The sequence below is a fragment of the Athene noctua genome, chromosome 6 (assembly GCF_965140245.1).
Source record: "Athene noctua chromosome 6, bAthNoc1.hap1.1, whole genome shotgun sequence".
NCBI lineage: Eukaryota > Metazoa > Chordata > Aves > Strigiformes > Strigidae > Athene > Athene noctua.
Window position 1 is genome coordinate 45,969,017 of NC_134042.1, and position 25,763 is coordinate 45,994,779.

The 25,763-nt window shown below is 41.2% G+C and overlaps 1 protein-coding gene across 4 annotated transcripts in view; it reads left to right on the forward strand.

Moving 5' to 3' along the window:
- The window catches only part of BRF1 (BRF1 general transcription factor IIIB subunit), a 176,941-nt gene extending 152,102 nt beyond the window's left edge, over positions 1–24,839 (forward strand). For 3 of the 4 annotated variants that reach the window (XM_074908855.1, XM_074908856.1, XM_074908857.1), the window contains 3 exons: positions 15,622–15,673; positions 18,684–18,852; positions 21,054–24,839. In XM_074908855.1, coding sequence (XP_074764956.1) covers positions 15,622–15,673; positions 18,684–18,852; positions 21,054–21,091 — 259 coding nt within the window. In that variant the 3' untranslated portion in view covers positions 21,092–24,839. Of the gene's footprint in view, positions 1–3,525; positions 3,677–15,621; positions 15,674–18,683; positions 18,853–21,053 lie in introns of those variants that run through there. The other variant, XR_012633819.1, reaches the window with a different exon arrangement.
- Positions 24,840–25,763: the final 924 nt, after the last annotated feature.

The window sequence follows — 25,763 nt, forward strand, 5'->3', positions numbered from 1 at the left end:
CAGGGCTGACTTGTTTCTCCTAGAGGAGTGTGGCTGTCGCAGGCTCCTGGAGGCGAGGGCCAGCTGAAAGCTCCTGCCTGTGATCCAGGGGAAATGCTGGTGCAAAGGGGAGTTGCCTTGACCACTCTCCACTGATGCTTCTCTTGACCCTGTTAAAGTGGGTTTAGTCCTAAAAAAACACATCTTCAACTAATTATTTCCCCACTCCGGTTGCAGTTCTCAGACGTTTTACCATTTTAAGTAGAAACAGTTAGATAGTCCATTTTTATTTAGTGCAGCAAGCAGAAGAGGAAACTAAAATCGGATTTACTGTCATCCTGGATGCAAGTCAGTTGTTCATGTTGGAAAGGTTATATGAAAACAGGTTACTTGGTAATTCTGAAAGTGATCCAACATGCTGCTTAGTAGGACTGCATTTTGGAGAGCCTGATTAGTCACACTCCTTTTTCTAATATTAGTATTAATTCCCTTATAACAGTATTATAAAGTTGCTTATTTGTCAGGTTTTTTTTAATGTGGGAGCCTGTCTGTAAGCAGAGCAGACAGCTTATCAGCTCAGCAGCCGCTGCGGCTTGCCAGTATCGTGTTTGGTAAATGCTTGCAGTCAACCTTGAGAGTTTACGGACATTGGCTTGCATTTCTTTCTCTCTGTATTGCACTGCACTATTTAAACCAGGAGTATTAAAAACCCTGCTAAATTTAGAGAGAAGAGGGAATATGCAAATACACCAGCCTTGCCTCCACCCACAAAAAATGCAGCTCCTGGCCAGTGATAGCTGCAGCCAGCTGAGGTGTGAGGGGGCTTGGGGTTTAGGGGGCTCTGCAGATATACCCCTAACAGCGGTTCTGTGGGTGCAAAGTGAGCCCAAGGGTAACTGATGCCTTTGTCAGAGAAACAGAGAGTAAAAGAGCCTCCAAAACAACACTTTTAATAGCTCAGGGTGTTTTTTTTTTCTCCTTTCAACTGTTTTTGTTTTATTATATCTGACACCAGTCAAGGAGAGAGGAAGCTCTTTAACCTTAATGCAAATAAAATGGTAGTGTTTTAGAAGGAAAACCTGTTCACTTCATACCTCTAGATTGATGGTTCTGACAGACCAGAGAATTTTAAAATAAAATCAGTCATTAGTTGGGTTTTTTTCTTAATCTGTTTGGCTGTATCAATCCATTTGAAGCCTGATTTTTGCTTAAGAGGAGTAAAAAATTACCAATAGCAATAAATCCATCTGTCTGTCACACTGTTTATCTATCTGTCTATCCCCTAAAGACTTTAAAATGTTGGTTTTTATTTCTATACCATTACTGAAAATCAATTGTGACATTTTCTGTTTAGTCCGCTAAAGGTTTTGGCAGATAGAACATGGATTTTGTCTTTTGATGGTGAATTCAATTCAGCATTTATTGCAAAGTCCTCGAGTGCTTAAACGTGCGGTGATAGACAACTAAAACTCCCGCTGTGCTAAACTCCACCAGGTCTCTTCAGTAGTTTCGCTATTCAAAAAGAATTGGGACTCGTTTCATCTGTTTTTAATAAATGTGAGGCTTGCACGCTATTTATGTCAGAACTAAAGCCAACTTTGTGTTGCAGTTTGACATGTAGAATTTTACTTTCTAGCTCTTGCTTGTGAAGACACCTACTCAACCTGTGATGTTGTTATCCTTTAAAAAAGGTGAATGGCTTGTGCATCATCTTACCTCACCTGTAATGTTGAAATGCATGCATGAAAGAAAAGCAAAAGCCGGTCTGCAAAAATACTGGTCATGCAAGAGAGTCCACACCTGGACTTGCTTACTGACCAAGGTGGATACCAGCATTTGGGAGCAGTCAGCTTTGGTTTGGTCTGTCATGCTGTTGCTAAAGCTGGGGAGAGTCCAATGGAGTCCTCTTTTGAATATTGGAAAATGAGAGGAGGGTGGAGCTAGGTTCTGTGAGTCAGGTGTCAGCATCAGCCTGGCATCTCCTGCATCATCTTGGCCATATTGTTGAGATGATGTCTATAGGAAAGGGTTTGGTGATCCCAAGCTCCTGAGACTGTGCCCTGAGCTTTCTGGGAGCTGTAACACCCTGTAGGCATAATTTTGTGTCTGAGTTAATGTGCATTAAATACTGTCAGCTGTTAATGGGGGCCGTGGAGGCTTTGCAGGGGTCGTTGTATGGCAGATGAGGGAGGGCTGTTCCAACGTGGTTTTGCCAAACCCGCTTGTTGTGCTGCCGGGAGGACTGATGGGCCAAGAGCCCAGGGTGCAACGGCTGGGACAGAAATCGCTCAATGACTTCCATGTATTTCTTTTGTCAAGAGATGAGAGAAATCTGCTCCAAGGCTCTCTGCGTGGTGCTGCCATTTGGTAAAAGTACCGCATCACTGTATGCCGTTTCTGAACTGTATTTTTTCATTTTTGTCCTGCGAGATGGATGGGGAATTTGAATGTTTGGACTGCTTGCATGGACATCATAATTCAGTGGGAAGATGTGGAGGCAATAAATCAGTTCAGTATTGGATGGATCAACTTTTGCCATTGTTGGCAATTGTTTTTCAGCACCTTTGTGTGGGTTCATGGTAGAAGCATGTATTTTGTTTATGAGATTTAGGCTGCTTCCTTGTTCATCCTTTAAGATTTTCAAATAAGGTATTAATACTCCGAAGCCTAGAGGTAACAAGAACCTTAGAGGAGCTTCAGCTGTAGTTTCCCCATTGAGGCCAGGCAAAACATAACACTTCCGAACTAATAATACATTCTTGCTCTAAGAAGACTGTGAAAGTTCACATCAAAGGGTCGTAAATTGTTAACAAATTTCTAAATGTCAGTCTATCGTGTGTGTGTTTAAATTTGATTCAGTTCCTTTAAAACAGTTTACTCTGAAAAGCTTTTTCCATAAAAATATGCACAGTGAAAAGTGTTTATGTTACAATATGGCACTTACATTGAATTTTTAAAAAAATAACTTTATGCATCTGTTTACTTACTGTAACATTTTACTAACCAACAGAGCAAAGTAACATGGAGATCTGTGGTGTCATGCTAAAAACCCAAGTGTTAGGTTGCCAAGTATTGATGTTCCCACGATACTTTGTAGACACAAAAAAACTAAGGCAAACTGGAATGATTCTGTAGTGCTGATAAAGGAAATGCAGTGTATAGAGATTAAACAGCTGAAAGGCAGACACGTATTACAAGTGAGTCTGTGCAGACTGTTGTCTCACTGGGGCCAAGCACTTCTTAGGCATTTACTGCATATTTTGACCAAGTACAGAATGTAGGAAGTCTAAACTTAATGTGTTCAAGACTAATGTTTCTTAAAAAAAATAAAGGAGGGTGTCTTTTTTTTAATTAGAGGATTTTTTCTTAACTGATGCTTCAGAAATGCCTTTAAAAGAGAGCAGGATGAGTGTGATGATGAAAAAGAACATAAGCAGACTTGCTCGTTAGACTTAGTTAAAGCCAAGTTGATCATCAATATAAATTTGCATTATTTTCCCAGCATGGCATTTGGTAACAACTTTCCTCGGTGTGCTTTTGTTTCAGTTGACATTTGCTTGAATGGCCAAGCAAGCTGGCAAATTTTGTGCTACTGGTCTTTGAAGTTGTGACTTCAGCCCAAACAGCTTCTCTTTGTGTACGGCGGAGAGCCCCTTCCCTTTGGAGAGGGATGCGTGCAGCACAAAGCCTCGAAAGGGTCCGTACATACTGAGTCTTACAATACTTCCTAGCATTTAACTTTAAGCAGCTCGGGTCTTGTAGGAATGTTGGTTTATTTTCTGTGAATTTTTAATGCAAGGAGTTAAACTTCAAAACAATAATATTTTAAAAAGCAGATTAACCCGAAACTACATTTTTTAATCGATCTTAAAAGTTAGCATTTAGAAGGATTTAAACTGCAGTGGGAATTTACTGACTTCTCTGTTCAATACAATTGTTATTTCATGACAGGGTTTGAGTGCAAAGCTTTCCTAGGTACAAAGAAAGTAGTAGGGGTTTACTGGAGATGGATAGTGTTTGTTTCATGTTTTACTAGTTCTCACTAGAGTTGTACTAAAATCTGTTGTATGTCAAAGATTGCCTGAAAGACTTGATGGAATACAGTGACAAAATATGAATTGATAGGAGGGGAAGGAGGAATTTTATATAAATAAATGTATAAGTGTCTATTTTTTGTAATATTTGCACATTTCATGGTCAGTTGAACTCCGTTTACTGTTCACAGTCCATATCTTAATAATTGTGATAGGAATATAGCTTGCGCAGCACGTATGTGACTTCTTCTCAGATGACTTGATTACATCCGTGGCTGTGAACGTCCAAGGGAGCAGCAGAGTGCTGAAAGGAACTGCAAATGTTACAGCTTTTCAGTATTTCCGTGTACACAAAGTTGAGGATGTGCCTGAGCAATTTTTGGATGGAGCCTTATAGCTGCAGTAATTTTCTTTTTAATGCATCTTCCGTAGCCACTGTGAAGTGGAGGAAAAGACATTGTTCAGCAGTAGGAATCGCTTGCCTTGCTTTTACACTGACCTTTCTCAGAAGCTGGATTTTTGATGGCTGAAGAACTAAGCACTAGGGACCACAATTTCTTGGAAGGGATGAGTCAAAAAATGAGGTGGAGTAAGGATTTTTAAACAAATCTTGTCGTGTGGGTTTTGCTGTGTTTTGCTTCAAGGAGGAGTGAGTAATTCCCAGTTGGAGAGGTTTTGGCCATCTGAATGTTTAAGATTGGGGTCAACCTTCAACCTGTCCAGGTGAGGGTTGGTGGAGGCGTTGGGAGCCATCTGGACAGGCTGTAAGCCAAGGGCAGGGAAGCGTCTTCCCGACTGAACTCAGGCACTTGTTGCCATCCCTCAGATCTGCCGGCTGACCTGTTTTTTTACAAGTGCCCTTTAACCGATTTTGAAAACTCCAGCAATTTCAAAGGGTAATAGTTAGCAAAGGTCTGTTTAGGCTGACCTGTCTTGTTTTGGCTGAGCCAGATAGGGACTGGTGGCCCAAGCTGAGCTGCCCCGTTCACTGGCCCCATGCAGCCAACTGTGGGCCACACGGGCTTCACCTGGAGAGGTTTTCTAATTGGTTCAGTTAAGCCAACGCGAGAGGCTGTGAGAGGCACCTCCCCTGCAGTTTGAGTGAGGTTTCTATTGGTTCATGTGTATCTGTTAACACTAGTATTAAGCTGTATTAAAGGAAACCATTATTAAATAAATCTGCTTTACATGTAGGATCCCCTGCAATAGCTAACCTACTTTTATTACAGATGTGCAACGTGGAGCTTACACAAAACATTGGAGAAGGTGGTGCTGTCTGCTCCCCACATCGGAAGTAATGTCCTCCTTTCTTGAAAGGAGTTACACATACTGTACACAGATTTTAAAACAGCAATTAATTTTCACGCTCCTCTATTTATCTGTAGCAAATGCATTGTGAAGGTGATAGGTTTTTTATAACACAAAGGGCTTCTGCGACCCAGTTCAGTGATTCATGTTCAGTGATTCATTAGTACGTAACAGTATGGGTGAGCAAGCACCCATAGTGTGAAGCAATGCATCATTTAAACTTGTGTCCTATCCAATGGTAAATAGCCATTTTCCCAGTGATTTGTACTGGTTTTGCACTTTATTATCCATGCATACTTTTACCCAAGTAGAGATTGCCATGCAATCAGCTTCCAAAGTTGTAATAAAAGGGTACAGTTTAGTTTCTGGGCCTTTCTTATGTCAGTAGAGGTAGGATCCAAAGTTGTGAGAGAACTGTATGAACTTGCAGTTTTAGAGGAACTTTGACTTGGGAGGGGTGTTCTTCCAGTAGAGCATCCTGTTGGGTTTTTTGGGGTGGGATATGGGTTCAACTTCGTCTGAACTTTGAATAAGGCTGTAGAGGTTAATATATGCATGTTCACAGTGTGTGCTGACTCTGACTGATTCACGCAGTGGAGGCAGTCTCTGACCTTGCCTGTTGCTGAAATGGTGCAGTTTCAGCAGGTTCCCTGGTCCCTTTGGTAAAGCATCTCCTGGTGAGGTGAGAACAGGTACCCCAGAGCACACTTGTAAGGAGCAGGGAAGCCAGATGCGGGCACACAGGGCATCACAGCATTGGTGGCAGCAAAGCCTGGCTTACCCTGTATGATGGAGCTGAGAGGAAGGCCTGACAGACCGGTCCTACAGGCTCCTTTAGGAAGCCTCATTTACACAAGACAGAAAGTACTCAGATGGTTACAGGGCAATCACATGCCAGACCGACTTCAGCCATCAACAGAGCATTGCTATGGTTATTAGCTAAGTATCTCTGTAGTGTGTGTCTCTACAAGTTATAATTAGAGCCGAGCCTACCCCTAGCTAATTACAAGCTTGCTTAGAAGTATAGTTTATATAAAGCTTTTAAAACTTTATATGGGGAAGATACACATCCACAGACATAATAAGAATGACGCCGTATTTTCAAAATGAAATTTATAGGCTTTGGTGTCTGTTTCTCCCTCCCTTTACAGTTTTGTGCAGGCTTTTTTGTTCCATCCACATCCAAAGTTTTTGCCAGAAATATTGCCCAAGTTTCACCAACATCAAGCTAGTGATTTTGGAGTTTTCTTTTGAGTGTTTTGTTTTCACTGCTGAGAGAGTAAACCAGATGTTAAGATGTCTTTGAGCTTTGTGTTTTGAGAAGACTAATAAATAATACTTAGATCTCTCATGAAAAGAAGATAAGGAGTCTTGAAAGTGGTGAGACTTTTTGTTGAACACATCACTACAAGGTCTACATAAATAATGATCCATCTATGGAGACTTGCTGTGTGTTTGCTTAGGTGGTGCTGCACCTGCACATCTTCAGCTCGGTCTCTTAGGAATAAAGTGATGCTGACAGCAAGACCCCCTTAGACTCTGAAGCAGCAATACGGGCAAGCCTTGGCGATGAGACAGGTTGTGAATATGACACATGGTTGTAGGGTGGGCTGGTGTGGTTGTGGGTCTAACGCGGCATTACCTGCACACGGGTGGTTGTTGCAACAACACGCACCAAGGACCGTGCTGGCCAAGGATGCTCACTGGGGTGAGTCTGGGTAACTGTAAGGCAAAGGCAAGGCCAGATGGTACTGACATGGTCACTGCTGCCCTTTGGTTTTCTTATTTACTTGCTATCGTCTGTTCCCCACTTCCAAGTACTGCTCTCTCAGGAGTCAATGGTATCTGAAAAGGAAAGAGAACACAGTGGAGCCTGCAGCGCTCGTGCATTTGGATTTTGACACCTTTGGTACGAGGGGTGCTCATGTTCATGTTGCCTCCATCACCACTGCTCTTTGGGAAAAGTGGGGTGCTTCACCCTCCTGTATGGCTGAGGAAAGGAAACTCATGAGATAACTCCTGCAGCTGATGAATTCCCTCTCTTTGCTTCTGTCTAGCCATTTTTGAATTTGGTATTTAATTTGATTATTCAGGTCAGATCAGATTTAGGTCAGTTGTGATGGATTTTTTCCAAATCCAGTTCCCTTGATTCCTACTGTAAACGCTTACCAGATGACATGATGTGAAGCTGGAACAGACTTGAGCTGTATGATGACCGAATAAAATCTCAGTGGGAACCACTTCCACGTTCCTGAGATCAGTTTCTCATGTAATAAATTCTGTATCCAAAATGGTATCAAATACTTTTCTGACAAGAGTGAGGTTTTTTTTTTCTAACGGACAAATCCCAGCAGAACTATTTATAAGAAGCCTCTCTCTTGTATTTGCACTCACATGCCTGTTACTCAGACCTACCCTGAAGAATAAATAAAAGTACAAACTTCTCTGTGTCCTTGCCAGTGCTTTTGGACCCACCCTGTTTGGTCTCATCTGTCATCCTCCACTACATTTCTTTGATATTGTTCTGTTGGTAAGAGTTGCCATAGGAAACCACCATTAAAGACTTCTCCCCGAAGGAATAATCTGGTATTTGGTGACACCTTTTCTTTGCAGACGATTTAACTGCTTTGTTCTGCTTCAACCTCTCCTGGCCATGAAGGATGGGGCGTGATTCGAGTGAATGCCATGCTTATGCCAAGCACCATGCTATATGCTAACCCAGCAAAACCTTGTGTGATAGAGGGTAGCTGAGATGGTGAGAGCCTGGGCGATGCGTGGTGGTGTCCTTCGGCTTGGGAGGAGGAGGCCAGTCCATTTCTTGAATGCAAATCCAGGCACAGGAAAAGTTGCTTGAGTTGTTTTTTTAAATATTAAATTTAGAACTGCGTTCTCTCACCACTAGTTTCTGAAATGAAATGAGAAAATGTCCAGAGCTTCTTACTAGACCAGAATACAGCTGCTTCTTCTGATGCAGCCTCTTTATTAATTTTGTGATATGGTAAAGAGAAGCCTTGACACTGGACTTCCCTGCGTTGTGTCAATCTCTTCTGCATTAAATCAGACCTGTGCTTTCAGTTTTGAAAAGTCCTGGTGCCCGTGGGGCAGAGGGGAGAGTGGGTTCTTCCACAAGTGTCTCCTCAGTGGCTGCAAAAGCCACGTTAAATCATCCTTCTACCATTCGGCTGCTTGATTAGATGTTCTGTGCATACCTCAAAATATGTGATGTTTTAAAGCTAGATTTGCTATTTAAATAAGAGGTTTGCCTTAATTGGGTGTTATAAATTACAAGCAAGAAGGAATGATTTATTGCTTATAATTAGAAATGAGTTACGAAGGGGAATGTTGGTAATCATAAAATAAAGCTTGGAATACATTGATTTCCAGATGGCTGGCAGTGAAATTGCTCTTTAATGTATAAGAGACCAGACACAAGGAAAAGAAAAAAAAAATCTGTCATCCATCTTTATTCCTTGATGGATTACTTGTATGAATCTATAGTTACCTGAATTTTGAAATATTAGTTTTGGCTGCATAATTGGGTGAGAGAAACAATTTGCACGGTGGTGTGTGCTATCGGAGGTGGTGGAAGAGGTGAGTTAGTACTTTGCCTAGAATGATTTTTGTCCTTATAATGTCAGCAGGGAAGATCTAACGATACATCACCTTTGGGTATAACAACCTCAGTGGATTGTTCTTAGAGACTGCAGGTTACTAAGATGTTTTTCTTTTCATCTTTTGCCTCATTAGTTGTTTTTATGAGGTTGAGATTGATCAAAACACCTGTCCAAAACCAAATATCTGTAATCCTCCTTGTCTGAATCTAGAAAAATATCTGCACCAGAAACAGAAGGCAGTGCTACTGCTGAGAACTTTTCAATAACATAATCCTTCTGTTGAGATGATAATGTGTTCATTTAGCTTTTTAAATTTCTGTTACTATAGTTCCAAACATGATTTAAGAATTATTTCTGTTTGCACTATCTGCTAATAATGGTGCTTTCTACCATAACATGCATTCTGCACTGTCACCATTCGAAAGACCACACTACGAGATAGTTAGGCATATTTGGATTGTCACCACATGAGTTCTTACGCCCATGTTTTAAAAGTGACACTGCCATTAGACTTGCTTAACTGAGACCATCATGATTACTCATTTACCTTCATTAAAATGCTTCATAGCTTCCTTATTTTAAGTAACTTTTCCCAGCAAGGTGCAGATTTGCCTTGCTGCCATCATTTCATCTGGAAAAATTTCCATAGTGAAAGAAATAGCATATTTTCAGTGAATATTTTCCTGACCTGTAGAGAGATGAGCTCATCAGTATCTTTATTGACAAACCCAGGAAGAAGGTGTGTTGACCAGAAATATTAGATCAGTCAGCCTTTCTTGTCCTGGAGCAATTGTAATTTCCCATGCTCTGCAGCAATTTCCTTTAGAAGCAGATATGTGCAGTGATTGTTTTGGATCTGCTGCAGTAGCATAATTTCATTTGGTCCCAATAAGGTGGCCTTAGATTTCATTCTTTTCATTTTTGCTGTTGAAAATCTTTTGGTTTAGTCAGTGGAAAGAACAGCAAGTTGCTATTTTACAGCATCTAATAGAGGAATGAGTGCTGCAGCTATGCAGGAAAATATTCCCCTCTCGGAGTTGGGTTATTGAAGACAGATATCATGGCCTCTGTGCCTCTCTGCAACAGGTGTTTAGTTCACAATACATTAGCAAAGGTCCTGCTTTTCAAAAGTGTATTGGTGACTGATGTAGGTGCTTAGTTCCTTGCTGATAAACACATCCTTTAGTGAATGATAGAGACTCTTATTTTTTGCCAGTTTGCTCCTGTGAGTTTTGGTCCCTAGATACTTAAGCCTATGCATTTGCTAGAAAAGGCCAATCTCATTAGTGCTGAACATGTCTGTGTCGTCTAAAGCTGTGCTGATGAAATCTCCTCTGATCCAGCATGAAAAATGACTGAGTGGGAATCAGAAGTGGGAACAATTTCTCATTTCACTCAAGTTTTTGTTGTCACTTCAGCTTTGCTTTTTTTTTTTCTGCCTGAAATGGCTATTTCTGTAGCGTGGCTTGCCTGGAAACAGAGGAAAAGGTTGGCCGTGTTGTTGTGGTTGGTGCAGTTCACATAGGTGTGTTGGAACAGAGCTAGAAGTAGCTGGCTCATGTGCTGCTCAGCACATCCTAGTCCTGCTGCCCAGGTGTCTGGGAGTATCTAGGAGCGTTCAGACCCAGCCTACTGCTCCATCAGTCACGTTTGTACAGCTGGCAGCACTGGGGTTAGCCAGCTCCAAGGGACCTCACTGTGCATGAGCTGAGCTCATTGCAGTGTGGATGTGCCGTTCAGGTGGTGTCTTCTGGTCGCTGGTCGGGGTCTCTCAGCCCTATCACTAAGAGGAGTGATTCAGGGAAACTCCTTGGGGCTTTCACACTGTTGGTGAGCTGGGCTGGGCAAAGGGCTGGTCAGCCTGGCCTTCAGAAAGCCCAAAATACCTTCCTGCTTCACATTCACGGTGGTTCAAGGTACGAGCATCAGAGATCTTTATCTTTCTGCAGAGCATGATGGTGTGGTTGTGTCTGAACTTCTGGCGTGCCACAGTGCACCCTTACACCCCAGCTCATCCTCAAGGCATTGTGCAGCTGTTCATTGGTGTCACAACTAGCCATGGCCCTGGCCATGCACCTCAGTTCCCTTTCTAGGGGAGGGAACAGCTCGTGTGAGCACCCAGCTCTCAGCCAGAAGCAGCTGCAGAAGATGGTGGGATCTGCAGCTGGATGTGCAAACCGTGAAGTGCTCTGGGTTCTTGGTTGCAATCTCTATTTCACCCTGTGGAAAAGAGCAGTGGTCTGAGTCCAGGAGGGTCACCCCTTTGTCCTGACCTAACGGCAGAACGGGGGGTCTTTATCTCCTGATGCTGTTGTGTTTCCATCAAGAGTATTAAATCCTTGTAGAGAGGTAATTCCCAGCTTTGCGGTAAGGATAACATTGATGGTATCTAATTAAAGGGCACTCTTAGGTGGGGTAAACATTTGTATTAATTTTGTTCTTACGCAGATGTCTGGTAAACCGACCTCCCGAGGCAAAACCATCTGGGCTCAGGTGGGAGGAGGATCTCAGCCAGTATGGAGAAGCTGACCGGTCTCTTGCCAAATTGTTTCTCAGTAGCTTTTTCTGTCACTAAAGTGGCATACGTATGAAAAGCCTGTGGTATGGATATACAGGTTTTATGGGCATTTGTCTTAGATGACCTGCATAATTACACTGCAGGCTTGTGGCTGTGGGCTCCGCTGTATCTCTGGTTTCCATCGCGTATTCTGGGATCATCCGTGTATAAAATTAGTATGGGCGGTAAGAAGCAATAAGATGTTCCCTACTTGGATGGATTAAATTAAAATTCAGTTAGAAACACAGCTTTGGTTGAGTTTCCAAATTACTTGCAGGATTGCACTGAGGAGATTGTTATGGTATCGTAAACCTTTTTGGTGGGCAAACAGCCTGATGCAAGTGAGGTGCTTTTATTACCTTGCAGTGCTCTTTCCATTTTATGTACTGTGCTGTGTAATCTTTTGTTATTAAATAATAAGCAAAATAAAAACAGTTGTTTGTCACAGCCAGCTTGTTTTTCAGAGGATTTGTTCACTTTGAAAGTTCAGTCTGTGTGATCTCCAGCACTGTCAGAAGCTATTATATTGAATCTTCTTTTAAATTGTTAAGCTGGAGGACAAACCTAGGTGTTAACGTGCACATCTCAACAGAGAGCAGAGCAGATTCGGCAGGGAGCAGCCTCTGATGCCATGTACCATGCCATTAGTTTTTGTTGCGAACATGTCAGGATTATCTGCTTCCAGTGCTCTATGTGTTGGCTGACACGAGCATTTGTAGATCTGCATAACATTTGAAGCAGTTTGAAATGTGGATATAACACTTGGGGCTATATGAAATCTTCTCTTCCCATTTTACGGATCACATTGCTGTTCAGAAAGTTGCTTGTTTTGTTACTCCCTCCCACGAGATACTGTATTAATTTGCAAAGTTCATAATGAAAGTGCCCTGAACCAGAAATCATCATAAATAGTGAACAACTACTGAAGACTAGACATTACATTTTCAATAGAGACTGTTGGTGCTTTAGCATATATGGGGTCGTATCTTGAGGCAGGGTATTAATGTTATTTATGAAACTTGGCAACCCTGACTTCAGACTGAGCTGTAATGGACAGGATTTTTCATGTATAGTGTGTATGTGTGTGTACCTTGGCAGCCTTTTACAGATGAGGTTGAGTCCTGCACATTAAAAGTTGGATAAGATACTTCAGTTACTTGTTTTTTTCAAGGTGTTTTTTTGATCATTAATACTCAAACCTATCTCAGCCTCGAAAGTACTCATGCTTTTCTGTGAAGACACTTTTTTCTGCCCTCTGTGGTGCAGCCAGACAGCAGAAGGAGCCCATCTCTGTAGCCATGGCAGCCAGTAATTTATTGCTCCATATGGCTGGTGTGGCAGCAGCTGCTCTGGTTTAAGGAGGTCAGGGCATCGGGGCATTTAAGAAACAAAGCTAAACCCCACTATAAAACCTTATAAATTGTTTTGTACAGTAATAGTAAGGTTCTCCATAGGCATAAGAAGAGCCAAGGGAGAGAAATCAACTTCTCTTTTTATATATTTATAACTTTTATATAATTTTAATCAAAAACATTATTTCAGGGGAGAAATCAGGTTTTGTCTCTTTTTGTGATGGTTTTGCCTTTTTTTCTGGTTTCATTGCTCGTGTTTGTAGGTAGCACGTAGTACCAAGGTGCAGTGAGCTGGGCTGTCCAGCCCACACGCCGAGTGACCCCTCCAGGTCTGCGCTGCAGCAGGAGTGGAACAGCCAGAGCAGGAGCAGAATCTGACCCGCTGGTTTTGGATGCATTTGATATTATGCTGAGAGAAAAACTGTGTTGCCCAAATCGAATGGCAGCACTGTATTTCTAGTAACGAAGTGAAGGTGTATACTTTGTGAGCAATTATCGTGGAACAGAAATACAGCTTTAATTTCAGCTTGGGTGTGAGAATCACTTGCTGCTGAAAAATGGTGTAGAAGGGCTCTTGGATTTAGCACTAAAGTTTGCAAATAGGCTTTTTATAATCATGAATCTTTTTATTTTCATTAGGGGATCATTTTAATTAAAATGAAACTGGAATGTTTACTCTTTGCTTCCTATAGCTGTGATTGTTTTCTTCACTGTGTGAGCACATGTATAATTTGCTCTAAAAGAAATGTCAGCAGTTTCTGATTACCTTGTGAGTCTTACTCAACAGCTTGATTTTAATTGGGGGGAGGAAAGATTTCAGGGTGATACAGGGAGGTCTGATGTCTTTTGGAAGCAGGAGGAAATAGGTGCTATCTTTGGTACAATGTTAATTGCAATAATCACTACTACTGGTTTAAAATAAAAGTCCTTCGTTTCTTACCATTGTACAGGGTTTTTTCAGTCACGTCAATGTAATACAACCTATTTGGTAATTAGCATCCTTCAGCTACATAACCTTTTGACATTGCTGCATCTATATGTTTGTAAACATCTAAACAGGGTGACTTTTGGAAAACAGTGATTGACAGTAGGTAGGCCATCTCAAATGTTAGGAAATAAGAAAGACATTTTTTATGATAAGGGTGGTGAAACACTGGCACAGGTTACCCAGAGAGGTGGTAGATGCCCCATCCCTGGAAACATTCAAGGTCAGGTTGAACAGGGGTCTGAGCAACCTGATCTAGTTGAAGATGTCCCTGCTCACTGCAGGGGGGTTGAACTAGATGACCCTTAAAAGTCCCTTCCAACCCAAACCAGTCTATGATTCTGTGAAAACTCTACAATTCAGGTTAGATAAAGGAAAGAAGAGGTCAGGCACACAGGGAGGAGTGTGTTCATGCCTTCAAATACATTCTCTCTAAGCCCAGAAGTCTACCAGGATTTGTAAGTAATAGATAGTTTATGTGGGTCAAAATATGACCAGAAGTATCTGTAAGAGAATAGTGTGTTCTGGATCCTTCGGTAGTACATCTCCTGAACCCTCCCTGTGGCTTCTTTTTATTTAGATCTTCTGTAAGGAGGCACCTTGGACTACACTGGTTGCTGAAATGCCTTTCAGATCTTGCAAAGCATTTCAGAGATGACCAGTTTCTGAACCTTTTTGGATCTTAGCCTATATCTTCTATTTTAATATTGTCTTCTCCATCAGAGATAATGATCTGAGTCTTCCCTGCTTGTTCTTGGGGTTTTTGTTTTCTCCTGCTGATTATTTGAAATAAATAAATAAGTAGGAAAACAACCAGTATCTGTGTGTTAACAGGGAGGAATGACTAATAGAAAAATGAGAAGAAAGATACTGCTTATCATAAAACACTATACCTCTGGAGACATAAATTGGCATTCATTAAGTTGTTTGCCTAGACTTAGTTAAAAGGCGTACTTGAGGAGCTGTCTGAGCAGTTTCAGTAGAAAGCAACTCATCCTCTTTGTGGCTAGATACATCTAGATGAGGAGGAGACACCAGAAAGCAACACTAAATGATGGATTGAGAACAGTCTTCGTGGCAATAAGGAGACAGCAGGCTATGAAATGTTTTTCAGAAAGAACAATATTTAACACTTAGCTGTAAAGTGATACTGATCCATCTTTTCTCCCCAAATATGCAGGTCTTTTTTATATCTGATGCAGAATTTTTTAAAATGTTTATGTTCAATTTCTGTCATTTCTCATTTAGGGGTCCCCTTGTTTTTGTTGATGATTTCTGTAGCTGGAAGTTAGAATTTCACCTGTGATGATTATGATATCCTGCGTGTACAGTCTTACTGGTATCCTGTATATAGCATCAAATACAGGGAAGCAAATGCAGAGTGGTGCTGGGTAATTCGGAATGTGACTTGGCTTTGCCATGTCTGCATTCTTCCAGAAAATCAGTTGTCTTTTGACTTTTATAATATGTGACAAAACTATCTATTTCAAACACCTTTGGGACGGGCTGGGGCTCCAGTTCGAGATGGGATTTTGCTACTGTGCTTGTTGACTGGCATCTTTTCTTATTCTCCTGAAGTGGGGCAGACACTCACAAAGGAATGTGTGTATTAATTATTGTGGAGTCTGTGGCTCTCCATTCTTTACTTTAAAGAATTACTTTAAAAAAATAATTGCACAACATAACACTAGCAGAATGCTTTCACTGTTTGGAGAGTGAATACTCTGTGTCAAACCCTTGTGTGTGGAGTAACTTTTCTAATGTTCACCATTTTGTCTTTCCTTCTTTGCAGATTAAGACCCTTAATTTCAACACAGCTTGCTAAAAAGGCTGCCACTGAAGAGGTATGTAAAGTCTAGCACTTCTCCTAGTGCAACAGTTTGAGATTGGAAATTCCCGCAGTCCTTTCTCAGCCCAACTCTGTTATGTGGTAGATATGGGCAAAAGAAACCAGAGTCTTGTCTCTCTGATCAGACCAGGAGCTAGTTACAGCAAACACTGCAAAGCTGAGGCTGCCTGTTTCCTGACCAAGATTTGCCCTTATACCCATCAGTAACATTAGCACAGCCTCATAATGCCTGGTTAGACAGCAAAAAAGAGAAGACTCCCTGCAAACATCTAAAAACTTATTTATCAGACGAGGAGTAGGAGAGGGCAGAGCTTGTGCCAGCTTCTCAGCACTTGGACCATCCCTGTGGAAAAGGGGGATGATGCAAAACGCCTTTTCTGTGCAGCCAGTGCTGACCCAAGGGAAGGGCTGGGCTTCTGCACGAGACCAGTGAGGAGACACACAGTGACAGCTTACCCTATAGCATGGCTTACTCTTTGGTTGGTTTGTTCGTTTAGTTTGAAAATATAATAGTGCCGTAGAAAAGTCACTGCTAGTACTGGCCTCCATCAGAAACCCTGCTTGGGTGGTTTTGTGCACCTGCATTTTCTGCTGAAGGGACCACGATTATTATCAGTCACAGCAATAACTGCTTTCTTTCACTATTATTTTCACGCTGTACGGAGTAGACATACGCATTTTGTGTATGATAAAATAACTGCATCTAAAAGTTCTGTTCCTAATATACCAAAGGTATTTGTCCTTTTTCCCATGAACATGTGACACACACCCTTTTGAAAGTGAACCAGTTACCTGCAGTGGTTTAACATGCTTTGACAATGGCCCATCCATCCATACAGATATGTGCCAGACTCCATGTCCAGGATGTCTGGAAGTGAATTCAGGAAGTTCTGTTTAAAGGCATTGTTTGACTGCCTTATTTTTAAAATGACTAAAACCCATGGATTTTCAGAAACAGTTTGATATCCTGCCTGGGGAAATACATTTTCACTTCTTATGCTGTGCTCATTAGAAAACTCTGCACATTTTTAGAAGTGTAGCAGTCTGGAGTGGACATGATAATTAGAAGAAGGTCACATTTTAATTAGCGTGGTGCAATTTTAAAAAATAATGACTCAATTGTAGCTCCTTTATATTTACCCACTTTTTCAGAGCAGATGGATACTTTCAAGCATGTAAATTGATATGTATTATGGTGTTGATTCCTCTCAAACTGGTGGATCTATTTCTGCTTCTACTGAAAACCTAGATGGACTCAATTTGATCACTCTAGAGGCAAAAGCAGTGGTAGGAAACATAAAATAGACTGAAAGGAAGTTCCTCTTAAATAATATGATTAATTTGAGCATTAAAAAATCATGAAAACCTGTCTTTGAGTGATCCAAATATCTAAATACTTGATTTTCTATTAAAATTAATGGGTGTCTTTTACCCTATTAATGAGCTATTGGAGCAAACCCTTAGGTGACTTTGAAAAACTCAAGCAGATTCTTTAGATTGACTGTCATGGTATATGACAACTTCAGGAACAGCTTTGATGTTTGAATAATTAGGCTATCAACTTTCCGGTACAGGGATTTTCTCTTATGGCATATCTCTAAAGTGCCTGGAGTTACAGGGATTCTGGGAGTTACTGCATCCCAAGTAAATACATTTATAATAAATAAATAAAAATTACAACACCGAATCAGAACTTACTGCCAATGGAATTGGAGAGGATGCAGCAGTACATAGTTGTTCACTGTAATTTAAAACTTGAAGCACTGTAGGACTTTTCTCATGGTAGGGACCAGAGGAGTTGGGGTTTCTTGGTCTCCTTTGGACCATTCATTGTTAGGAGGAGCACCTCACCACTGTCCTTCCCAAGGAGGTGATCACAGTCTTTTCATCTTCCCTGGTGTGGGAGATGACTCTCAGTGCTGATAACTGCTGACTAGTGACAGGTACTGTTAAGTATTCCCTTCTCAAAATTGCTTACGTGGCAAAGCACCGTTAATGGTTAATCTTTAATGTCCTTCATGGGATGTCTTTTTAGGCCACAGGCTCTAGTGTACAAACCCAAGTAGTCCAAATACAGAACAGAGGTAATGAGTGCCCTGTTACAAAGCTGGTGGAGATAAAGCTCCTGTGATGTTTCTTCCCTGCATGAGAGAGAGAGGTGAAGCCCTAGACTGGGCACACCATGGAAGTGAGAGCTCCAAAGAGACCAGAGCCTGGGCTGTGCTGGGGCAGACCACATTGCTGGTTCCTGCCCCAGTCCCAGATCTGTTATTAGTGAACTGAAGACAATATTACCTTCTCCAAATTCACCTCTGCCTTCTTGCAGTGTTGCCCATTCTCCCCTGCCCTGCTGTGTCCTGCCTAACCTTGGAGCAGCTGGGCAGGTGCATGTATGGAATGGGTTCCGTCAGTGATCAGTTCCCAAGTCAGTGTTTGGAGATCATTATTCTGATGCATTTCTTAGGTCATGTTACAGGTGCTGGTGTGTATTATCAACTTAGTGCTCTGCCATCACAATAAGTGCTGTTTAAAGAGTGCTATTTGTTCCACAGCTCATTGTGCCTCCGAATAAATCCAACCAGAGCTGTCAAAACTAATACATGTTGGGTTTTTTTCTTATTTGAAGGGTACATTTTTGCTATCATTAAAGTGTCAATAACATTGTTATTGTGTAATAGGCCTGATGTGAGTTTTCCTCATTTCCACAGTGAGGAAAAGGTTGTAAGTTTTCCTGCAGAGCTCTACTGTGGAGCCTTTACTCCCAGTTTTCTCCTTACTTTGTGCTTGCAAGAGGATCCTTGTTCTGCTGTTACTATCTCCGGATATTTTGGTTACCTGGCTACGAATTACGTGAAAACTGGGTGTTTGTGCCTAGCTTGCATTCAGGCAACATTTCTTTGAGCAACTTGCATGTCTCGCAGAACAGCTAAGCCTCTCGCCAAGTTTTGTACAAATCTTGAACAAGAGGAAGGGCTGCTCTACTGTCCCCTCTTCTCTTTGTGCAGATGATCTTTCCAAATGCACAAGCAGAAGCCTCTGACTTAGAAAAACCAGCAGCTGTGCTAGTGGAGAGTGGCCCAGTAGCCTACAACCCTGATGAAGAGATGGAAGAGGAAGAAATAGAAGAGGATGACGATCACTGCATGAGTGCCTTGCAGTTAATGGGAGGAAACGGTAAGCTGGGGTGCTGTCTAAATTACTGTCTGCTGGTGCTCTGAGGTTCGTTGTTGCAAGGCTGAGGACAGTCAGGCAGTGCTCCCCTGCTTATCCCTGTCCTCCACAGCTCATCCCATGCAGAGCTCCTGCCGCCTTTCCGGCATTGCCCATTCCTGTGGGAAAGCCTGGAGTCACCCTTGTCCGAAACCTGACCTTCTTAGAGACTCCTCTTGAGAAAACTCTGCATCTCGAGCTTTAGGCTAAGAGGGCTTCTCAAGAACAAACTGATGTTACACCATCTCAGAACTAGGTTTATTAATGAGGATCTGAGGAATTACGGCTCGTTGCCCCCTGAGCTGAGCTGCCCTGCCCCTGCCCCTCCCTGCCTTCTCAGCTGAGGCTGCAGCGATGCCCAGGTTGTCCCCGAGCCCTGTGGATGTGGCTATCCAGCTCAAACCAGAATGAATTGTCACACTCCATTTCTGGGGAAAGTGTTAGGAAGAAATAGTTCTTGACCAAGTACAGAAATTGCATTGATCGCGTACGGCGTGCTGTATGTTACACAGATGTGTGCTAATTTCTTTGGGTTATCCAGCAAAGCCACTCTTTTAATTAGGTTTCTTTGGTGGCAGCAAAAGGCAGTATCTTCTCTGCTGCAGTTTTTCCTAGCTGGACATACCCATGTTTATCCCTTATTAAAAACTTCCCCTTAGAAGTTTTGAGAATACACAAAAATATTTTTTAAATGAGAGCTGCTAATTATGGGTTGTGAAAAAGGAAGATGTGAATAAGTTTCCTACTGAAATGTTATTTACTGCAAAAATCTTTCCAGTACTATTAATTTAGCTTTCATGGACAATATGTATACGTTTCGCAAAAGTGTCTGTTGCTTTTAAATTGATTTCTCCACTGGAAAATAATTGCTGAACTGTAGGAAAAACAGTTTGTTGCCTGCGTTTATTATTAGAATAATGTTCCCAAGAAAAGGCACCCATGTGGGGGAGGGTGGGTCTATGTTTATTAATAAACCCCCCACAAAAATAGAATAAAGGTCACTGAGCTTTTTTTCTTTGTAAATGTTACTATTTTTAAACCATTCTGAGAACATTCCACTACTCCCTGTCTGGTCTGGACGACAGCTGAAAAATCAGAGTTTAAAAAAAAAAAAGAAAAAAAAGGAAAGGAGTGTTCCCAGAATTCAAACCCAGGTGTGTAGAGCTGCTCAGCAGAACAAATTACTCCTTTCTAACTACTTTCTTCATGGGTTTTAGACCTGTCTGCCTGGAGTAACTCCAGGAATTACAGATGGTGAACTTCACCCATTCCACGCAAATTATTATAGTTTACACTTAATTCTGCTTCCGAGCATTTGCTTGACTCTTTGAATGAAATGTTGGCACTGTATTGAATTTGGAATATAAAGGTTAACTTTACTGAATGCTCATATGTAATAGTTATTCGTAGGTTTGTCTACGCAACAGAAAGTATCTGTTTCACTGCATTCACTGCACACAGAAGAGAAACTGGTGCATTAGAAACACGCAGACTTGCCATCTGACACACACATCACACAGTCTTTGCACTCAGCATTGTTTTAAGAAAATAAAACTGGATTAAAAAAAAATCTGGTCAAAATTTGGAGTAGGACTAAGTAGACACGGGAGATCTGAGTCAGATGCGTTGGTCAGGATTTGTTGCATGACTCCTTTGATGTCGATGGGAACTCTGAGCCATCTCTGAACCCTCACAGTTTCATCTTATAAATCCATGAATAATATCAACAAGGCAGCTTTTTTCTGCATGTCTATGTCTAGTGAGAACTGTGCCTACTTGTAAAGGTATGCTGCTGCTTATCAGACACCATGTTCCAAATTACTTGTGACAATCAGGCTTGATCACCTTAACCTCTAAATTAAACCAAGCATTTCACACATCCATGTGCCAAGTATTCCTAAATGGGGGTCCAGCGACAAGTGAGAAAATATATTTACACATACATGCCTACAAGTAATTTTATTTCATTAAGCAAAGTACATGCAAGAACTTTTTATTTAGCACTAAGAAAATTACTGATTTTTTTAAAATGCTTACTTAAGCCAAAACCTTACCATCTAGTTACACAGCAGGAAAACAACCTGAAAGTAGTAATACTTTTGTTGTATCTTGTATCTACCTGGAATATTTACATTTTTATATGCCTTTGTCTTTGTGTGTTTCAGATTATGGCTGTGATATGGATGACGATGATGGCTATTAGTTCCATTTATTTCCAGAGGACATGGACTGTGTCTTGTTCCCAGCAAATCTTCAGTCTTCAAACTGTATGAATAGTGAAAGAAGCTGTCTATGGTCAGCAAATGTAATCGAACAATCCTTACTTTTGTAAAGTGAATTTTAGGGTGGCATTGACTCTGGTCAGTTTACATTGACCCATAACCCAGCAATAATGTTTGGGTTCGTACTTGAAATTTTTTATTTTGGTGGATCATAGTTTGAAGTTGAAATTAATGGGAGTAATGTTTCCAGTGAACAAAAGAAAAAGAGAGAAAATAGACTGCGTATAAAGCATGTGTGGCTGAAAGCAAAGCATCTCTTAATTGTGTAGCTCTGCTCTTAGGCATGCTGCTGCAAGGGAGCAGATTGAAGGACAGACATGAGGACAGGTAAAAAGGAGCAGTGTGCCTGTTGATTATTTGAGTGCAGTAGCATTAGTTGTCTCATAGTGCTACAACCGAAAGAAAAAAAAATTTTCCAACCTGTATTGTAAACATGACCCTGTTATTGTACACAAGCTTCCTTACCCAAGCCTATCAAAAATTAATGACAAGTTATATATTTGCAGGGCAGTATCAGTTTCTCTGAAATGAAGTAAATATTCTTTATATTAATCAATTCATAGAGTTCTTAAAAGATACGACAATAGAAGGCAGTGTTGGCAGCAAAGAATTGTCTTCCACTGTGAGACCACACTGCTTTATAGAGAAGGAGGGAGAAGACCTGGGTGAGGCAAGAAGTGTAGAGAGCAAGCAGGGAACGATGGTGCTCACGTGCCTTTGCAGGACGTCCCTAGGGACAGTCAGGTCTTGTTGTGGCTGGTATTGCTGCAGGAGAGTCACTCTGGCCATCTCTACAGAACTGCTCTTGTCTGACTGAGTTAAGAGTGAAGGTCTGCTCCCAGGAGCTGCCCGTCTCTAAAACAAGTTGAAAGAAAGAGAAAGCTGAGCTTTGTAATAAATAAGCTAGCATCTGCTTTGTCTGAATTTAATTTAATGTAATTTATTTGACTTTCTATGGGTAAATTAAAGGTCAACATGCAGCAGTCTGACTTTCATGACTCAAATCCCACCCTAGAACAGTCGCTGCTGTGTGAATAAGGCTGGAGCTCCAGCCTTGTGCTCCCCGAAATGTCAACAGGCGGGTCCTTCTCTTCCAGATACATCATCTCTCACAATGCTCTAAGAGCAGGGGTCAGGGATGGAGCCCTCGTTGTCACATCCCACCCTGTTGCCTCTGGCCTGCCTTTGCCTGGCACTGCTGGGTCTGAGGCTCTCGGCTCAGTGGGAAATGCGCTGCACTCTGGATCACGTTCTTCTTGTCTGCAGCTGCAGGACCCAAGGTGTTTTCATCTCTCTCCCTTGTCTGATGACAATCATGAAAACTGTAGCGCTGCAGGCTTGTCTTACACCAGGGAAAGATGGATATTTATCTTACTAGTATGGTTTCTACTAAGCTGTCTCTCCTGGTCAGCTTGTCCTTCCTACCCTGTTTGAGGAGCACTCATCACTAAAGCACCATCCATCCTCCTCCTGCAGAAGGTGGACAGTGGCAGGAACAGAAGGTGCCTGTAGCTCCTGCCAGCCAGAGTGACGATGATGCTCTTACCTGTGGTCGTCACCAAAGAGGGGAAGGGTCATGTGGCCTTCCATACCTCTTTTGTCCCTCTCAGTAGCATGAATAAGAGGGATCATGTAAGTAGAGCAAGAGTGAGTGCTTTTTTTAGGAGCAGACATGATATTATTTGGCTGGTAAATGTAGTTTGTTGGGTAGGTTGCATCTGCTAGGTATTTTTGTGTCCTGTATAGGAGTATTTCTGCAATGACTTCTTAAAAGCAGAACTTGGTAACAAAAATTATGTAGTGAGGCTAATGGGAAGAAGAGCTCTTCTGAACCACATTCCAGTTACTTAGTTTGCACCACTTCAGTGGAAAGAAGAGATTCCATATAATTCTTAGGGGGAAAGCTGGCGTTTTCACCAAAAACCTATAGTTTTTTTTCTGATACTTTATAAATACTGCACAGAAAATGATATTGAGGAGATAAACCATTCTACCTCTCTTTCTCTGCACCGTAAAATAAAAATCATGGTATAAGCAGACAATTTTTTAAAAAGTAGTTTGTTTTATCAAATTTCATGCTCTGCAAGTCTTTGAGACAATTGAGTTTGAGCATTTGGGTTTGAACTAATCTGCCGATATTACAAATACCCATACTCTCAGTATATACTCAAAGCTTGGGTTTTATTCCAAGGTACACATCATTCACTATGCAGGAAATAAACATGCATAAATAAACATGTGTATGACTCATGTAGGTCGAGTGCTTTTCTCAAATGCAAGATGTTGGCTTTTAAAGAAACCGCTAAGATGAGTTCTTTATTGCTATGGGTCTTTCCTCCAGTCTTCTGTGTAGATTTTCATTGGTTTGTTCCCCCAAAGGATACTAAACCTGCTGCCAATGTAGTGATGTTATGTGCAGGAGCTGAGAGTCCACCCAAATAACTGCTGCTAGTAAATTTGAATTTCAGTAGCACATTGCGTTTCTGAGAACATTGTTTCCTGAACTGGAAGTAGAGCATTGCAGTGTTTGAATGCTCTCCTATGATTTGTTTAGGAAAGGCTATCACATAGTCTGCTAGGAGGGCACTTGGGAGAGCAGGGGGAAAAAAAAAAAAAAAAAAAAAAGACCTACAATTCCATAGCATCTCAGTACTGCAGGTGAAGTTAATGGCATGGTTTCTGTGCAGGAGGCCTAAAGGAAAGGCAGTGGTATCGGATGGCAGACTTCACTCTGAGCATTGTAAGGCTTCTTAAGCTATAGAGGTTATGTACATTTTTAATTTATTGGTGACTTACCGGGATTTTTATAATGTTCATTCCTTCTTGATTTAACTAAGCTCAGGAAATGTAAACAGATTATAACATGCTAGTTTCTGTTTTTATAGCTAGTCATTAAAATGTAAAAAGATTAACACTGCATTAACTCTGTTTACTACTGTTGATGTATCTGGACAATTTTGTTGTATGTAAGTGAGCCTAAATTCACTTGGAGTAATTTGGACCCTGCTTTTCTCAGGATTCTGATTATAATGGAGAGAGCTTATAAGGCTTCAACATTTGTTGCTCTTAGATCTTCTTATCTGAACCCACACAAGCTGTGTATCATCGGTTTTGTTGCATAAAGCATGTCTCTTGCTGCAAGTCACTTTGCTTGACAGGGAAAACCCTCCAGCTGTTGCATCCAGCTTGTCTGCCATGCAACCTTTTAACACTCTTGTGTTGTGGGAGTAAAAAAAGAAAGAAATAAGGAAAAATAATGGGATTCTTCATTGTAGTGAATTTTCAGTGTCTTAATCATCTATGACATTTCTTTAAAATCACTGTGTTCAGTGCAGCAACTTTTAAATGGTGCCAGACAGCCTTGTCTTGAGGTTAAAACATGTTTGTCGAAAAACTTCTTGCCATCCTGATGGCTTGTTTATATTCTTTGGATTGCATTGAAACTCCGGTCGCAGATGTGTACAGTTAATGTAGAGTTTGCCTAATAAATGTTCTGTTTCTTATTTCTGTGTTGAATCCTAGCATTTGGTTCAGTTAGTGCCAAGGAAATTAAACCTGTTTGATGTAAGCATATGTATCATCCTTACACAACCACAATATGAGCCATGTTAAGCTTTTTTACTGTAATATATTTGCTGTAAATAAAAAGTAAGACCCTTGCGTATCCCATCTTTTATGATGCTGCCCTCCTAATTTCTGATTCTGTCTTCATTCTTATGAATGTTCATTTTTGATTGCTGCATGATTGGTTGGTAGTGGGCAAAATTTGTAGTTCAGTGCTTTATTTCATCTCTAAAAGGGAAGACATGTCTAATCAGACAAGTGCTTTTTGCAAGATATTGTTCCACTGATAAATATAAATACTTTCTGTAAACTGGATAACATTAATGAGGTTTTTCCACTAAGCTATATAATTAACTGTCTGTGGGAACAATATGTAGTGCGTGTGTTTAGTGGAACTGTTCCAGAGCTTGTTTCTGAAAGTTGTATCTTGATAAATAAGGTATGTGCCGAGTTAAAAATCATGTTACTTTATCAACATCTGGTTGCTGTAGGTTGGAGGCCAAAATCCACATCTGCTCGTGGTGCACATGGGTATTTGCTCCTTTTATTTTTTCCTGGAAGTGGAGCTACTACTGGATCCTCAGGAGTGTCTACTGCAGAGTTTTAGCATATAGTAGGACAATTAACAGTAGTTCTGATAAGGCAGTATGTGTCATTCCTGCATGTGACTGGGTTCCCATACTCTCAGGTAGGTGCAATTCTGCTCTCATTGACATTGGAATGCTTTTATCTTAGTTTCTTTTCAGCTGTTCCAGCCCTTTCCACTGGCAGTTGGGAACTTCTCCAGTGATGTCCATCTCCAGTGATGCTCTCTCACTCATAGCATCTAAGCTGTTAAAAAGTACTGGCCACCTTGGCCTCCTATTTTCTGATCTTCCCAAGCTGTACAGTTATTGACTTTGTCCTGTAATTTTTCACTTCCCTACCACACCAGGCTTTAATAACCAAAACCATTCTGTCCCCCAGCTGTGTTCATCAATATGCCTCCTTTAAGGGTCTGAGAAGTTTAATGTTAATGAAACTGAAATC